The following is a 19,178-nucleotide window of genomic DNA, read 5'->3' on the forward strand; positions in this document are numbered from 1 at the left end:
TGTGGATGAAAACCTTTTTGTGTATAGTTCTCAGTTTCCGAGGCCATACGAATCTGGGTTTTTATCAGGTGCCAATCATGGAATATTCTCCAGTGAGTGATTTTAGGCCCTCGGGCGTCGCAAGGTGCAAGCACAGCTGCACAGGGAGTGGGCGGCTCTGGCTGCAGCCACCCCGCAGAGCAACCCCAGCCCCAGACTCCAGGTGGATTCCATGGAGGTACAGCCCCCTTGAAGCATTATTGCTGAAAGCGTTTAACTTGATCCAATTAAGGCTTTAGCTAGGGCTTTAATTGTTTTATCTTCTTTCAGAAGATAGGGGAGGTTGATTACAGTAATTAGCTGATATATTCTAATTATTAAAGAGAAAAACCATGACAGAAACCACATCGGCCAACTTTGTTCTTTGAAAGAAATTCACCAGCTCCTGGAGACTCCAAATTACCCCAGAGGGGGTGTGCCAACACTGGACGCCAGTCACCCGAGACCCTCCCTAGCAGCATATCATGGCATAAGACAGCGTCTCTACTTCCCTGGTGGCTCGGCTGGGAAAGAATCCGCCTGCAGTGCAGGAGACCTGGGTTTGATCCCTGGGTTGGGAAGATTTCCTGGAGAAGGGAAAGGCTACCCAGTCCAGTATTCTGGCCTGGAGAATTCCATGGACTGTATAGTCCATGACTGAGCAACTTTGACTTACCTGTTAACACTGGCAAAAAAAAAAAAAAAAAAAAAAAAGTAAGGGAAGCTAATGGCTAGCCCAGCTTCCCAGGTAGTGCAGTGGTAAAGAGCCCTCCTGCCAATGCAGAGACTTGGGTTCGAGTCCTTGATCAAGAAGATTCCCGGGAGAAAGAAACGGCAACCCACTCCAGTATTCTTGCCTGGGAAATCCCATGGACAGAGGATTCTAGCAAGCTACAGTCCATGGGGCTGCAAAGAGACAGACACTACTTACTAACAAACTAGAGTGTAAACTTTAAACATGGATTAGATTGACCTGATGATTGGAAAGGGCCAGCGAGACCTCAAAGGGAAACTAAAAGGAAGGCGGAGTTTGTGCAGGCCATCAAGACTCTATACGGTCACCTGTGCTCACCGGGCAAGAGCTGGTCCTCACGTCATGTGTGGCCAAGCCAGGAATTCTCCTAAATCTGCTATATTTAATATACATTATTTTTTATTGAGATATAATTGACATATAACATTAGGTTGGGCTTCCCCGGTGGCTCAGTGGTAAAGAATATGCCTGCAGTGAAGGAGCCCCAGGAGACACAGGTTCGATCCCTGGGTCAGGAAGATCCCCTGGAGGAGGGCATGGCAACCCGCTCCAGTATTCTTGCCTGGGGAATTCCATGGACAGAGGAGCCTGGTGGGCTACCATCCATGGGGTCGCAAAGAGCTGGACACGACTGAGTGACTGAGCATGCTTACGTGCAACATTCTGTTAGTTTCAGGAGTGCAACACAATGATTTGATAGACGCGTTTATTGTGAAACGATCACCACAGTAAGTTAACACTCATATCCATAATTGTTACACATTTTTTTCTTGTGATTTTAAGTTTTAAGATCTACTCTCAGCAACTTTCATCAAATACGTGATACAGTATTATTAACTATAGTCACCATACGCTACATTACATCTCCTGCGTCTGCTTTATAACTGGGAATTTGTATCTTTTGATCCCCTTCACCCATTTTGCCCACCCACACCCTCGCCTTTAGCAAGCGCCAGTTTAGAAAGCTCAGTGGATCCCCTACAGGACAAATACTTAACAAACTGCTTAAAACTAAAGGCAAAGGAAATATTTTTAAGTCTATCAGGGGAAAACGATGCGTTTTGTGTAGAGGAGACAATATTCAGATTACAGTGTCCTTTAAGAAGTGGATGCATGGACAAATTGTGTTATTTTACTTATAGCTCCTGAGAGCTTCTTCGAGTCTATAACTTCAATCTCTGTGCTATCTTGGCTTTGGCATCTATGTGTTTATTGTGCCTTAGTATATTGGTTACATTTTCCTGTTTCTTTATATGTTGAGTAATTTTGAACTGTATTTTGGACTTCTGAATATTGTACTATGTTTTCAGTCCTGTTATAGTCCTCTGCGGAATGTTTATGCTTTTGTTTTAGAGGAAAACTCAAAGTTCTGCTTCATCTTCTCTTCGGTCTGTTCCGGTCTCAGCTGTGTTGGTTCAGGTCTGTCCGGTGTGTGTACCCGGTTGTACCGAGACTTGTGAGGGGCGTACACAGAATTCAGTTCAGTTCAGTCACTCAGTTGTGTCCCGCTCTTTGCGACCCCATGGACTGCAGCACGCCAGGCTTCCCTGTCCTTCACCATCTCCCGGAGCTTACTCAAACTCACATACATTGAGTTGGTGATGCCATCCAACCATCCCATCCTCTGTCGTCCCTTTCTTCTCCTGCCTTCAATCTTCCCCAGCATCAGCGTCTTTTCTAATGAGTCAGTTTTTTGCATCAGGTGGCCAAAGTGTTGGAGCTTCAGCTTCCGCATCTGTCCTTCCAGTGAATATTCAGGACTGATTTCCTTTAGGATGGACTGGTTGGATCTCCTTGCTGTCCAAGGGTCTCTCAGGAGTCTTCTCCAACACCACAGTTCAAAAGCATCAGTTCTTCGGTGCCCAGCTTTCTTTATGATCCAAATTTCACATCCATACATGACTACTGGAAAAACCATAGCTTTGACTAGATGGACCTTTGTCAGCAAAGTCATGTCTCTGCTTTTTAATACACTGTCTAGGTTTGTCATAGCTTTTCTTCAAGGAGCAACTGTCTTTTAATTTCATGGCTGCAGTCACCATCTGCAGTGATTTCAGAGCCCCCCAAAAATAAAGTCTCTCACTTTTTCCATTGTTTCCCCATCTATTTGCTATGAAGTGATGGGAGCTGATGCCATGATCTTCTGTTTTCGAATGTTGAGTTTTAAGCCAGCTTTCTCACTCTCCTCTTCCATTTTTATCAAGAGTCTCTAGTTCATCTTCACTTTTTGCCATAAGGGTGGTGTCATCTGCATATCTGAGGTTATTGGTATTTCTCACGGCAATCTTGATGCCAGCTTGTGCTTCATCCAGCCCAGCGTTTCACATGATGTACTCTGCATAGAAGTTAAATAGAAAGGGTGACAATATACAGCCTTGATGTACTCCTTTCCCGATTTGGAACCAGTCTGTTGTTCCATGTCCAGTTCTAACTGTTGCTTTTGACCTGCATACAGATTTCTCAGGAGACAGGTCAGGTGGTCTGGTATTCCCGTCTCTTGAAGAACACATAGAGTTAGACAGGCACTTCTCTGGTGGTCTTTCCTGTGGGCTTCCCTCCAACAGTCTCTGGGCCTCACAGGCCCTTTAGCCTGTTTCTTCTGGCCAGAAGTATATTATTTCTGTTATCATTGTCGGCAATTCTTGAGATCTTTAGACGTCCATGTGAGAAAAGAAGTGGAAAACTGACGCCTATGTAGGCTGCGTCTCCAAGACATGACTTCTTCCACAGTTCGCTTGTTTTTGTGCACTTATCGGAGTTCTCAGGTAGTTTTGAAAAAATATTTTGTCCAAATATATCAGCCACAATTAACAAGAGGAATGGGTTCCACTGGTCTAGAACTGGACAGGATTTTTAAATTTCAATTTCTAAAAACTTCGTGTCTAGAATTTTTATGAGTCCTTTTTATGTCTTTAACAGGCGTCATGTTTATATTAGATTGGTGGTTATCCCTGTATCTACAGCCACAATCGAGCCCCAAATTTTCTTTGTGCCCCTTTGTTATATCTTCTTTTTGTTTCTTCTTGGCCCTTTGTGCATCCAGATAGTAATTGTTCTATTTCATCTCACTTTAGAGTTTGAAACTGTGTTAAGAGCTCTGTCTCTTAGGAGACTGATTAGAAGTTTGTGTCTTCTTAGATAGTTGTAGAGTTACATTATCTACTAGGTACTTGCCAGCCACAAATATAAAGTAAATACATGTAGGAGAAAAAGCATAACTCCATATATTTAAATTATTCAAGACAGCAAATCCTCTATACCACCATTAATCACTCCAAAACTAGTGAATTGATTCACTTAAGAGAAGCTGTCTATCACTGAATAATTAGACATTTACTGTCCTTCCCCTTTATGAATTTTAAGAACTTGATCCTTTGTTTATTAGTACGGATTAGCAGAAAAGGACTGATGGTGGCATAGCTATTGCCCACCAGCATCTGGACAAAAAGAAGACCTGGGTCACTCTTCCTCAACATTCCTGAGAAGGAAGTGATCATGTAGTCCAGAAAGTATTAAACCACAAAGAAACTCATGAGCAGCAGAATGGTCTCAGTGGCCCTTTCTTCTGGGGATGCTTTTGGAGAAAGCTTGGTGCTGTGAAGGTGCTGAGTCTACCTCTTACGCCTGTATAAGAGAGTCACCACGTATCCACTTGAGACGGCCATGAGCCCTATGAGAGAGACATCCCAGAAGGTCGCTAGGGAGAAATATATGTACCTGAGAAAGTAACTCAAGGTCCAAAGTGAGCAGGATTCAGTGATAACCAGAAAACGGTCCGAGGTCACATTGGGTGTGGCGATGGTTGAGACTAAATAGCGACTAATGGACATGTTAAAGACCCAGAGGAGGAGAAAGCAACGTAGGTTGTGATTTGACGATTTAAGTTTGAATTTTGCCAAACAGGAGTTTCTGACATGGAGGGTGATGGCCTGGAAGACGCTCAGCAGGCAGGTGGTACAAATGGAGAGGCCCCTTGTCAATCTGTTTAAGTAGAAAACTGATTTACATTTGATGTCATCCCAAGCGTTCTGAGACCCAAAGATGTCTGTACCTACAAACCCCACGGCTACTAGCATGACTGTGTGGATTAGGGCCAAGTGGCTTATCATCAGGTCAGTGGGCTCGGGTCTGTGCTCGAGAAGGAAGGTGTGGACGAGAAGGAAGGTGTGGACGTGGAAGAGAAGGACAGTGTTGGCTGAGACCCCAATAACAACCTCGCAGAAGAATGCATTTCTTACAGCAACAGAACGGGAGGGTTTATCTTTATCCATCTCTATGGGGACATCTATTTATAGTAAACGTCTGAAGAGAAAAGCAAGAAAAATTCTCTTTACCACAAATATTACCTTCACCATTTTCCACCAGCACTGTTACCATCATCAAGACATGTGGATTGATCCGAATGCATCTGTTTTCAGGTCCACGCATCCATGGACTTGATGCTCAAGTCTGCCTTCGCGCCTACCTGGATGTCATTGGGCTTCTCTCCCCCAGCCCACCGCTGCGCAACCCACCCACGGTGGATAATGTATCATTACTGGGCTGGGCTCCAGCGGCACCGCTACAATTAAGTGTCATGCTTTATAGAAGTCAGTTGCTCATTTTTACCTTACTTTTTACTTTTCACAGTCAAGAGTCATTATTAAAACCACTGGCAAATCTTCTTTCTCTGTAGGAAAATTCCACAGTAGAAGCAGAAAAGTTGATCTCCTTTCTCCAAAATATTGATCCAGGAAGATGACAAAGATTAACACAATCAAAAGCACCCCTTTACATTAGCTGGCACGGAGCGCAGGAGAGACAAAAGGAATTATGCCTCTAATCATCCAACTACATCCAGACTTCAAGGTTCACAGACAGCTCTATCAGTCAGAAACATACTGCAAATATTTATTTATCTGTTTATTGTTACATGAATATGATAAAGATCCCCAGTGCCACAACTAAGACCCGGTGCAGACAAATAAATAAACACGTTTTTAGAAAAGAAAGATATAAATCTATTTCTGTGCTTCAACAGCAAACATATTCTGGAAAATATGAATATTTCATTAAAACAAGCTAAAATAAATCCTATGGTGTGTCCTCGCACATCCATGCTTCATCGCACTTACTGCTTGAACTGCACACCACTGTTCAGGAGAGTAGTGACAGGGCATCAACAATCTATGAGACCCTCTTCAAATAAGCCTCTTAGCAGTGACTGATGTTCAGAGGGTATCAGGCTCGCCTAACGTACCAAGCACAAACAATCTCATTTATACACCTGAGATGCCCTCCAAGGGGCTTGATCATAACGATCTAAGTCACAGGCACAATACCATAAACGAAAATTCTGAAACAGGTCACATTCTAAGAGGCTGCTACACTGAGAAAGAGGAAAGAAAAGTTATGTGGGAAAATTAGGAAACAAAAGAGATAAAACAAGGAAAGCAAAACAACACATAAGTGGAGCGATACATGTCAATGAGAAACATAGGCATTCATTTGGGAAAATGACCACCAGGAGCTGCTGTAGCTGATGGCACAGACTGAGGCTCACAGCTGAGATTCCTTTCAAACACCCAACCAAGGGAGCAGTCACTTCAGACATTGTATCATTGTGAGATTATGTGAACACGGATAATCATGTGATGCACAGTGCCGTCAAAATGGGCCACACACTACTGAAGAATGGTAAGGTCATTTCACTCGAGCCAGGGGTCAGAGAAGCGATGAGTGAGAGGAAAGAGGACACCCCGCACCAGAGCCCGAGGTAAACGTGGGTGTGGTGCCCTTGTGGACAGATGGCAGGGTGAAGGAGAGGAGAGAGCATCTGTGTTCGAGCTACACAAGCAGAGCAACTCCTTGGGATGCAGATAAGGCATAAACCCCCTTTACGGTCAGCAGTGTGCTGTGTGCCGCAGACGCGTGAAAGAGCACATCTCGGTTCACCGCTGAATGGCGCCGTGCCTTCACTTCCGTCGCTGCTATCCTCTGCTGCAAAGTAGGAGTGAGCAGAAAGGATCTGGGGGGAGAGAGTGACAATACGCCGTGTATGTGGGTTTGGACTGTGGGTGTGCTAAAAGACACGTTCCACCTTGTGGCAACTTCTAGCTGGAGAACCAGGAAAAGAACAATGGAGAAAGAGCCTGAAAGGTCAAGGAAGCAAAATCACCACCGTCCAGGTGTCAGTGATGGGTACAGATCTGAAAACATATGAACTTTAGGAGAATGAAAAAGAGAAACCTCAGGTACGGTTGAATATGTTAACAGCAGCAGTTTCCTAAAACACATGGGTGAGAATTACCTACTGTTTTTACAGATTTCAAGGATTGCAAAGTATAGCTCAGGGTGGTTGCCTACCCATGGCTGTTTGGGTATTTACAGCATGGATATTTTTACATCTATTCTGTGAAAAGGCAAAACAAGAGTAATCATTATTCCAAACACAAAGGAAAACCCCAGAGGTGCTTTATCACAAACCCAGAAAGTCCTACGTAAGAATGGGTCTGGTTTTCTTGCTTCAGAGTTTTTACTTTATCATCCTCTTCTTTGTATTTCAGTAACAGAAAAAGATCAGTTCACACTTCTCTCATAATAAATTCACAAGACATAGTTTGGAAAAAAAAATCTAAAACTCAATCATAAAGGTCAGGGCAGATGAAAATGTTTTTTGTTCCAAATTTTCCTTCTAATGAAATGGGTTCTGGCATACCCGAAATGAAAGGGAACAGATATTTTTTAAATGAATAACCTATGAAGAAAAGAGAAGAAGACACGAAGTCTTTTTCCTCACCAAATACTGTTGATTCTGCGTTAGGCCTTCAGCAGACAAGCTGGGGACACGCCTACCATCAGCAGTGCTCTCTTTATTTTTTACGGAATCCCAGCCTCATTTTCACTGTCCTCTGATTTGAAATTCCCTAACTGCTAGAGCACAGTCCTAGCTACAGTAATTTGAAACTTATGAAAGTGAAACTGGGACAAGAAAGATCTTCATGAGAAAAAAGTGGCAAATATTTTGGAGGAATGTGAGGTTAAACTCTCTTTACAAAGTGATGTTTCAAACAAAGAATCTGGTTTTCTTCTAAATGCTTAGCTTTTTTTTTTTTAATAACCCAAACCCCAGAGGGCACTTATTTTTAAAAGCTCTAATTGATTTATGAAACTGAGCATATTTAATGAAAACGCAATCAGAGCCAAAAATTTGTTCCTTTAAGAAAAATATTATTATATTAGTAATACTCTAACATAACAGTATAATCTCTTCCTTGAGAACTGAAATAGCAAGTAAATAAAAGTAATTTTATTCAGGGAAAAAACACATATCAGCAATGAATTAACTTAGTATTTCACATGAAAAGACCCATTATTTTTATGAGTCACCAACTTAAAGGATGAACTACACTAACAAGAACATTTCCCCACTCCATTAAAGAGAAAACCATCCTCTGACCTGGGAGATGGTTAGAGCAGAATGGCTCATCTGAAAAAAACATCACTATTAGACCAAATTTGCCTCTTCCTCCAGCCTGCCTACAAGCGCATCCACGCACTGGTTCTAAGCGTGTGGAACAAAGAGGCACTTACCCAGATGGACGTGTGGGGTGATCTGTGTATACGAGATGGACTGGAACAATTTCAAGGCAAGGATGTCATCAGCTCATCTCTCTGCAGGCCTGTAATTTTAGTGTCTAGAAAGGTGACAAGATCCAGCTGGGGACAAAGGAACCATGCTGTCCCCAGTGGAACATTTTACTTGTCTATTAATTTTAATTCATTCTCTCCAGGAAAATAAATATCCGGGGAGGTCTATACTCAAAACTTCTCTGTAAATTCCCTTGCCACTTCTGAGTGGAAGGACCAGAAGGGTAACACTCATGGTAGAAAATACTAGTTCTCTCATTTTGATCCTAAGATCAAATTAAAATAATCCCATTTCAACTTGGTAATGTCCTCTGGGGTGAGAGACTCCTGGTCCCTCTGGCGAGTTCCAGTGGCTCTGTGTGTCCTCCACCTCGAGTATCTGATGGACACCCACACCCTTAGGTCAGTTCTCAGGTGCAGGATGTATTACCAGATTCTGAGTATTAGTACTCACATAGTTTGTGATTTCAAAATCTTGTTTATGTTCCAAGCTGTGAGTCAATATTAAAAGTGAACTGAAAGGAAATAAAAGAAAAAATAGGAAAAAAAAAAAAAAAGAGCTAGAGGTTGAGAGCTGAGGTAATGACAGGCATATTGAACATAATTAAAGCTGAGGTGTACCCACCTCAACTCTACTGTATGAGGAACCTGAATGACCTGGCCCTCTTCCTAACAGAGGCAGCCAAGAGTCTGCATTTCCTCTGAAATAAACAATATCAAAGTATGCTTCAGTCTCAAATGTAGTTTACACAAAATTATATAAGCAACTATAAAACGTGACAAAATGGGGCTCCGTAACTCATAATCAACTGGAATACCATCACCTCCACTAGCTTTGTTCGTAGTGATGCTTTCTAAGGGCCACTTGACTTCACATTCCAGGATGTCTGGCTCTAGGCGGGTGATCACACCATCGTGATTATCTGGGTCATGAAGATCTTTTTTGTACAGTTCTTCTGTGTATTCTTGCCACCTCTTCTTAATATCTTCTGCTTCTGTTAGGTCCATACAATTTCTGTCCTTTATCGAGCCCACCTTTGCATGAAATGTTCCCTTGGTGTCTCTAATTTTCTTGAAGAGATCTCTAGTCTTTCCCATTCTGTTGTTTTCCTCTATTTCTTTGCATTGATCGCTGAGGAAGGCTTTCTTATCTCTTCTTGCTATTCTTTGGAACTCTGCATTCAGATGCTTATATCTTTCCTTTTCTCCTTTGCTTTTCACTTCTCTTCTTTTCACAGCTGAATTCCAGTTGAGCTATTTCAAATCCTGAAAGATGATGCTGTGAAAGTGCTGCACTCAATATGCCAGCAAATTTGGAAAACTCAGCAGTGGCCACAGGACTGGAAAAGGTCAGTTTTCATTCCAATCCCAAAGAAGGGCAATGCCAAAGAATGCTCAAACTACTGCACAATTGCACTCATCTCACATGCTAGTAAAGTAATGCTCAAAATTCTCCAAGCTAGGCTTCAGCAATACATGAACCGTGAACTCCCAGATGTTCAAGCTGGTTTTTGAAAAGGCAGAGGAACCAGAGATCAAATTGCCAACATCTGCTGGATCATGGAAAAAGCAAGAGAGTTCCAGAAAAACATCTATTTCTGCTTGATTGACTATGCCAAAGCCTTTGACTTTGTGGGTCGCAATAAACTGTGGAAAATTCTGAAAGAGATGGGAATATCAGACCACCTGACCTGCCTCTTGAGAAACCTATATGCAGGTCAGGAAGCAACAGTTAGAACTGGACATGGAACTACCAGGGTCCAACCCCGGTTGGGTCCAGGGTATCCAAAGCGTGGACGGCGAGGCGAGGGAGATATATAAATTTAGAGAGAGATAAGGAAAGAATTTGCAGTTAAGAGAATAGAGGAGAGAAAGAGGCTTATATTCCTTTGTTTACACAGAAAGTCAATAAAGTCTCGAGGCAAGAGACTTGCACCGTTTACGTAGGCCGCAGGTGCCCTCCCAGTCTCCCGAAGGAGTGAAGATGCAGGGCGCCTTCCTATTCAGGTCTTAAAAGCCCAGGCAAATAAGTAAACACACCAGACCTCTGTGCTCCAGATGGGAATTAGCCTGAAAAGGAGAGTAAGAAAGAAAAGACGACACGGGGAAACCAGGCTTTCGTGGAACTGGTCCTGGTCCTGGTCCGTCTCTTTATTTTTCAGGGAAGCTTTTATACTTTAAGCTGTACACAGAGATAAATGTAAGAAGCAGAGTCACGCAGGGTCAGCTGCTCTGACCCTTATCTAAAGACAGTGTTCTTTGCATATCTTTGTTCTTACAAGGGTCTTATGTTTGTTTACAATATCTTCTGGTCTGAAGACCGATTAACATTTTATGGCCCCATCTTTCTTTCTATTGATAAAGGTTAGTCAATCAGAAAACTTGTTTTCCCTTAAGATCTACTTAGTCTTAAGATAGTGATAAAGTTACATTCTTACATAGCAAGGATATAATGATTTATAGCAAAGAAAGAGGAGTACAGTGATTTATAACAAAGAGAAAATTCATTAACTCAAAAGTCTAGTATTGCTAACATCAAAACTACTATATTTCTTTTTCTACATTCCAATTACATTGATTAACATACTCCCAGGTGCCTAAGGATATGGAGGCAATCATTAACTCAGCAATGAAACCCTTCACCAACATGATCTTTATCTTTAGAAAAACCCTATGCTAACTAAGACTTTCAAAATACTCCAAACTCTCTGTGCTGTTTATGGTTGAGAGGCTGTGAACAATCATGTGCGTAGCAGCAAGAGTGTGGATAACCCTGTCCCACAAGCTAGATGCCAGCAGAGAGGGTTGAGCTGAGACGCTCCTTTTATATGCAGGAGACTATTAACTGGAGCTCTAAGTTAATTTTCCAGAGAAAGGTGGTCGGGGATAGCCCCTGTTAATGTCAGAAGAGTGTGGTGTAATAGACAGATTTTGGTTTCGGGGGTAGATGCTCGAGCAGATCTAGGGGACCCCTGGAGTCTTGATCCACCTTGCCCGTCAGGCCTGTTCCGCATGACCTTTGCCATGGGTGGGATCTCCCGTGCTGGCTCCCGGCAGAACAACAGACTGGTTCCAAACAGGAAAAGGAGTACGTCAAGGCTGTATATTGTCACCCTGCTTATTTAACTTATATGCAGAGTACAGCATGAGAAACGCTGGGCTGGAAGAAGCACAAGCTGGAATCAAGATTGCCGGGAGAAATATCAATAACCTCAGATATGCAGATGACACCACCCTTATGGCAGAAAGTGAAGAGGAGCTAAAAAGCCTCTTGATGAAAGTGAAAGAGGAGAGTGAAAAAGTTGGCTTAAAGCTCAACATTCAGAAAACAAAGATCATAGCATCTGGTCCCATCACTTCATGGCAAATAGATGGGGAAACAGTGGAAACAGTGTCAGACTTTTATTTTTTGGGCTCCAAAATCACTGCAGATGATGACTGCAGCCATGAAATTAAAAGATGCTTACTCCTTGGAAGGAAAGTTATGACCAACCTAGATAGCATATTCAAAAGCAGAGACATTACTTTGCCAACAAGCGTCCGTCTAGTCAAGGCTATGGTTTTTCCAGTGGTCATGTATGGATGTGAGAGTTGGACTGTGAAGAAAGCTGAGCACCGAAGAATTGATGCTTCTGAACTGTGGTGCTGGAGAAGACTCTTGAGAGTCTCTTGGACTGCAAGGAGATCCAACCAGTCCATCCTAAAGGAGATCAGCCCTGGGTGTTCTTTGGAGGGACTGATGCTGAAGCTGAAGCTCCAATACTTTGGCCACCTGATGCGAAGAGCTGACTCATTGGAAAAGACTCTGATGCTAGGAGGGATTGGGGGCAGGAGGAGAAGGGGATGACAGAGGACGAGATGGCTGGATGGCATCACTGACTCGATGGACGTGAGTATGAGTGAACTCTGGGAGTTGGTGATGGACAGGGAGCCCTGGAGTGCTGCGATCCATGGGGTTGCAGAGTCGGACATGACTGAGCGACTGAACTAACTAACTAACGGACAGCGCACAAGAAAAGCCAAGCGTAGCTGACTGGCGCGTCTGCAGGTGGTGTCTGGCTGACGCGGTGGGGGGAGAGAAGTTCCCTGTTTTTGCCTGTGTGGTTACCACCCCTACTCCCTTTCATGGTTTCCCTTGTTGTTCAGTATGTCTGATTAGCAACCACAGATAAAGCTTCCACATTTCTGAATGGAGACAGCAAGTGCAGACCTACATGGTGGACCTCACATGTCATGGTCTGGGTTAGCCCACAGCACTGAAAGACATGGGACGGTTTATGGTCCTTTTTTTATGAAGACTCAATTTATCAAATATCAGTGGCATGTATTTAGTCTAGGTTAAGTGAAAGTGAAGTCGCTCAGTCGTGTCCAACTCTTTGCAACCCGATGGACTGTAGCCTGCCAGGCTCCTCCATCCATGGGACTTTCCAGGCAAGAGTACTGGAGTGGATTGCCATTTCCTTCTCCAGGGGAACTTCCTGACTCAGGGACAGAACCCGGGCCTCCTGCACTGCAGGCAGACTCTACTGTCTGTAGGTACATAGTAATTTTTTTCCTGAGCTTTTTAATTTTCTTTTTTAACTGCTTTGAATGGGCAGAAACTGGTCTTTTTTTCTGGTTCCCTTCCTAATGAGTTGAAAAAGAAAAGCTAAGAATCACTCAAGATCCAACTGTGTGGGATTTTTACTTTCACAAACTATGTCCCTGAATTCTGAGGTACTTCTACTGCCAGAATCTACCAACAGCCCCAGACTGGGCCATAGCAACATAGTTCTCGCTTGTTGCCCCAGAAGAATCAGGAGCTGGGCTTCTCAGTGCCTCGGTCACAGAACGCAAAAGGTTCCCAGATCTTTTCAGAATGTGTATTCCATCTCAGAAAGGGCCATTAACATATAGGGGATGGGTCTTTATATCACATTTGGGGACTGCTTTAGGAAATTGTGGAAAATGAAAAGAAATTGGCTCCAAAGGGTTTCTGCTGTCTTCACCTATGGCCATAGGGATACTTCAATATCTTATTTAATCCGAAACTGGGCTTCCCTGGTGGCTCAGCTGGTAAAGAATTGCCTGCAAGACAGGAGACCCAAGTCTGATGCCCGGGTTGGGAAGATCCCCTGGAAAAGGAAACAGCTACCCACTCTATATTATTGTCTGGAGAATTCCATGGACAGAGGACCCTGGTGGACCACAGTCCATGGGGTCACAAGAATTGGACACAACTTAGCGACGGACTCAGTCTGAAACTGATAAAATAGGAATCATGGAATAGAAGGACAATAACACCCAGAAACCACGTGCTCTCCTGAGAATCAGCCCCGGGAAGAAGGTGCCCATCACACGCTGTGCGGCACACACAGAGCCGCTGTGAACGCATGTGAGGCTCCAGAAACCTCTCACCCCCGAGGGCGACATGACAGAGTCTGCAGTGAGATAACACTAATGTGATCTCAGCGCGAAAATGAGAGCAGTTGCTACTGGGACCTTTCGCCCCTCCACACACCTGTGGCAAGGGAATGGGTGGAAAAGTTTTGAGCTCAGATCTTCCCAGCTTGTTATTTTCCAAGAGAAAATAAAGTCAGGGGACAAGTAAAACATTCCACTGGGGACAGGATGGTTCTGTTGTCCCCAGACAGATCCTGTGACATTTCTACAGACACTAAAATTACAGGCCTGCAGAGAGATGAGCTAATGACATCCTTGCCTTAAAACCGTGCGGGTCCTTCTCACAGACACAGATCGCCCTACACGTCCATCTGGGTAAGTGCCTCTTTATCCCACACACTTAGAATCGGGGCGTGGGTAGGATCTAGACAGGGCATGGAAGGAGGAAATCAGGTCTACAGTGAGGCTTTCTGGTAGCCTCAGATTAGGCATCCAGCTAAGCCAGCTACCACAGCTCAGAGGGCTGCTTTGTCTACAACACAATATGAACATTCTAAATATGCTTATCACTTAATTGCATGACTCATAAAAATTATTTGATTCTCAAATGAGTAGTCAATTAATTTCAGGTACCCATTCAATTTCTCTGAATAAAATGACTTTCATTTATTAACTGTATCAGTTCTCAAGTTACATATGATTACATTATCTACTCATTTAGACTGAAATTTTACTAATTCATATGTACACTTGTCATGAAAGGGTAAGTTTTAGCTCTGGCTTTTAATTAAACATACTCAATTTAATTCTCTCCACAAAGCAACTGAAACTATCATATTTATTGCGTCTTCTGTAGTTCGTATGATTTTTATAATTTAGATTCCTTGTGAGGAAATTAGGTTCTTTGTTCGAAAAACTGTTTCATAGCGACTTTACCCTTGCATAACTATAAAATATCTACAGTATTTTTTCATGAAACCCTTTTTTGTCTTGGTTTTAATACCACAAATTTTAATGGTGTCAGCACTTAAACCTACATTTTAGCAGCTACCAAACCTCAAATCACAGAACAGTGCAAATGAGGCTGCAATTACATTAAAAATTAAGAAAATAAAGTGATGATGATGATAGAGATTTCCTATGCTTATCTAAGGATATTATCTCCCAGAAATCTGTGAGGAGAAAGACTGTTTGGGTTCATTTGTTAATCTTTAATCCATATATTATTTCATATTCATTAAAAGATTTCCATTGGTATGGATATGCCAGAACAAATTTCATTAGGAAGAAAATTATAACCCTCATCTCTATGCTTGGGTCTTACATTTTCTTTTTCTTTCCTTTGTGATTTTTCAATTGAGGCATATTGACACACATTATATTAGTAATTTTAGACGTGAATATGATTTGAGATTTGTGTATGTTGTAAAATGATCGCCACAATAAATCTAGTTAACATGCATCACCATAAATATTTACAGGATTTTTTTTTTCCTGTGGTGAGAACTACATTTTACTTTTCACACTGTATCTTACCATGCATTTATAGGAATAAACAGATGAATGTGAACCGATCTCCCTTCTTGTTACTAAAATACCAAGACTGTGATGATAAATGAAAGTGAAAGCAGTGTAGCAAGAAAGCCTTTCTGCTCTTGTTTTACCACCGGTTGATTAGGGAAACCAACCCTTACACAGGACTCTTTTGCACTCTTGAGGTTTGACAACTTAATATTTGTGACATGTAGCGCCTCTGGGGTTGCAATGTTCCTTTAATTGGAGAAAATAATTACTCTTCTCATTATAGGTAAAAAATATTTACATTATAAATACTGTGGTTCAAGTGAGCACCTGAGATTGGACTTGACAGTCCTTTCACTTAGGAAAATCAATAGATAATTCTCACCCATGTTTTCTGGGAAGTAGCTGCCATCCATCAACTCACGTACTCCCCAGGTTTTTCTTCCGTATTCTTCTGGGGTTCACGCACGTCACAGATGCTCTGCACACTGCACTGACATCCAGCTGATGCTTGGGCTTTCCTGAGAGTGCTAGATGCTTCCCTACAGTTCTCTTCGCAGTTTCCCAGCAACAAGTTGTGCTTCAAGGTAGGGAATATACCCTCAAGGTAGAGAATATACCCAATATACCCGCAGCCCCAAACCCACTAGAGTGGTACGTGATCAACTCCGTCTTATAAACACCTTTGGACCATTTTAACTTGATTTATGGATGAGAAATGTAACAACAAAGATGAAGCTGACCTACAAGATGATGATAAACCAATATACATGCTCTTAATTCCTACGTGCTGACATTAAACGTATTACTTACGCATCATCTCCACACTAAGAAGTGTGCACTGTTATGATCCTGTTGCAGATGAAAAAGTGCACACGTCCTTTCTTCTGTTCTTTTAGTGACTGTGAAATATTCAAATCCTCCAGGATGTTTTCTAATAAAAACACTATGTTAGCACAGAAATGGCTACATATCTTCATGATGCAGTCGGTTCTCTGTATGTGTGGGTTTCATATCCACAGATGCAACCAACCAGGGTGGAAAATATTTTCTGTAATTCCAGAAAATTCCAAAAAGCAACAGTTGAATTTGCCACATGCTGGCAACTAGGTTCACAGCATTTACACTAAGTATTGCAAGTAACCTAGAGATAATCTGGGGCTTCCCTGGTAGCTCTGCTGGTAAAGAATTTGCCTGCCATGCAGGAGAGTCCAGTTCCATTCCTGAGTCAGGAAGATCCTCAGCGGAAGGGATAGGCTACCCATGCCAGTATTCATGGGCTTCCCTGGTGGCTCAGCTGGTAAAGAATCTGCCTGCAACATGGGATACCTGGGTTTGATCCCTGCGTCGGGAAGATCCCCTGGAGAAAGGAATGGCAACCCACTCCAGTATTCTTGCCTGGAGGATCCCACGGACAGTGGAGTCTAGTGGACTACCGTCCACAGGGTCGCAAAGAGCTGGACATGACTGAGCAACTAAACACAGCCCAGCATGTTCAGAGCAACTAAACATACTAGAACTTCTTGCTAAGTACCTGTGAAAATATTATAGCCCTATACTCTTGCTTTACAGATAACAGACCTGTGAAGATGTCTAAAGCCATTTTATGATGCTATGTACCTCATATTTACAAGGCTTGACTTAAAGTAAATACGTGCATCACACAGATAAATTATCCCAATAGGCTATCACCAAACTCTCGAGTATTAACTGTATGCTTGGTCTTCCTGACTAGCGAGATAGCAGTGCTTGCTTGAAGGACACCTGTAGGCTTGAACTCCTGTACTGAAGCCCTATGAAAGAAACCTCCTTCAGGGTGGGGTGAACACCAGTTTTCCAGTTAAAACCTGCAAAGAAAACAATCTAAAATCTATTTAAACTACTGTTATATTTACCACCCTGGTACCACATGTCAAAGGGCGGAGAGAAAAGAAATCTGTTCCTGCTAATGACTGACAACTCAAAGAGTCGTAAAGTAGTGCTTTCAGGTTGGATAATGAAATATATGTAGGATGTGAAGTTACCTTGGAGGATTCCAAAAAAAGAGCAACACTCCATCAGGGCACTCTGTACAGAGATTTTTTAAATGGTCCACAGTTTTGGTAGTGATTTCCCCTCTCCCCTGAGGCAGGAGCAGGGCTAAGGAATTATTAAGAGAACTGTACCAACTCTCCCAAGTCACATGCATGAGGAACTAGATAATACTAAGAACAGTATCTAACATTTCTGTAGAGACTGTTATGCACCATACACTCTTCTCCATTTGGCACGCCGAATCTGTCTATTCTCATAATATCTTTAGCATAGAGGTAATGTGGTTTACTGTGTTCTACACAGGAGATAAACAACTGAGGCTCAGACGTAAAGTGGCTGCTTGGAGCCACACTTGCACTCAGTGTCCAATCACACATTTAATTTCAAGCTGCCTCTTCAGGGACTGTGCCTGTCAACATTTAGTCTTTGTATATTTGGTCGGACAAGCAATCAGCTAGAGGAAAGACAGAACCGAGATAAGACAACTCTGTGCGCGGCGATCTAGCTGACACCCTTTGTTTAAGAGGAACTGAGGTCCACCTGTAGGCATTTCTCCTCATTCTAATTCAACAAAAACGATAGAGCTCTTTTTATATATGTAGCCTTATATCACGTTTCTGCAGATAAAAGGCAAAGTATTTCTCACTCTAGAGGAAATCTCGGGTACTATGCAAGCACAGCATGAGATACACAAGCCAGTGAAGCCGGGAAGTAGTGAGGCTAGAGGAATATTGGGGACGGTGTCTGGGCAGGGGATGTAAAGCAGTCTTGTGCACGAATTGTGGTAAAGTATAAACTGGGACCAACCCACCTGTTCATTTTTAATATCCATTCATTTATGTAGCTGCCCTGGTCTTAGTTGTGGCACTAATTTATGGCCTTGACATCTACAGGGACGATACAAGATGTAGCCTGGGATTCCCGTGAATTTAAGGTCATACATGTTAACAAATTACAGGTAACCCCAACCTATCTACCACTGGTATGATCCCAATGGGTCAAAGATCTGTATTCTACTGGTATGACCGTTTAGCAGCTTGTGTACGTGTGTGTGTGCGCCTTCAATGGGGTTGGAGGATGTAATTGACCATATCTAAGCCTTGACAACTTTCATAAGTTTTAAATGACAGTAACTGGGCTGTTAGCCTATTGAATTCTGAGATCTCTATGATGAGAAAGGCAGTGCTACACAACTGCAAGACCCTCGACACCTTAGAGCATCTCAGGGAGATATCTGTGCTCTAATTCAGACTGAATGCAGCATTTTTGTACCTGATAAATCCTTTAATGTAACACATTTGAACCACATGAAAAATCAGATTTCTGCTCTAGGCGACCCATTCCCCAGTCTTGACAATCTTTTTTTAAAAAAAAAAAAACAACTGGTGTGGGAGGCTCATGGCTAAAATATTTACTTTTAATTCCACTAATGTTATTAACTATACCATTTGTATCTTGCTTGTTCCACAAGATTATTATTTCTTGTATTACCAAATATATGCCTGAGCCTTCACCGGGAATGATGACTAGACTTGAAGCAGTTGATCACATGCACAGTGCGATGTGTGACCAGCGACTGGAATAGTGCAGCTCTAGAAGGCAGTGGCGCCCCACTGCAGTACTCTTGCCTGGAAAATCCCATGGACGGAGGAGCTGGAAGGCTGCGGTCCATGGGGTCGCGAAGAGTCGGACACGACTGATGCGACTTAGCAGCAGCAGCATAAACTGGGACCAACCCGCCTGTTTATTTTTAATATCCATTCATTTATGTAGCTGCACCTGGTCTTAGTTGAGGCATGTGGGATCTAGTTCCCTGACCAGGGATAGAACGCGGGCCCCC

The 19,178-nt window shown here is 42.7% G+C and overlaps 1 protein-coding gene across 1 annotated transcript; it reads right to left on the reverse strand.

Moving 5' to 3' along the window:
* Positions 1-4,086: 4,086 nt before the first annotated feature.
* LOC132658158 (vomeronasal type-1 receptor 90-like) lies at positions 4,087-5,244 on the reverse strand. The gene is given in 1 exon segment (XM_060402037.1): positions 4,087-5,244. A coding segment is annotated over 1 exon segment (957 nt). The 5' UTR covers positions 5,044-5,244.
* Between the last annotated feature and the right edge of the window lie 13,934 nt (positions 5,245-19,178).

The sequence above is a fragment of the Ovis aries genome, chromosome 19, assembly GCF_016772045.2.
Source record: "Ovis aries strain OAR_USU_Benz2616 breed Rambouillet chromosome 19, ARS-UI_Ramb_v3.0, whole genome shotgun sequence".
Classification (NCBI taxonomy): domain Eukaryota; kingdom Metazoa; phylum Chordata; class Mammalia; order Artiodactyla; family Bovidae; genus Ovis; species Ovis aries.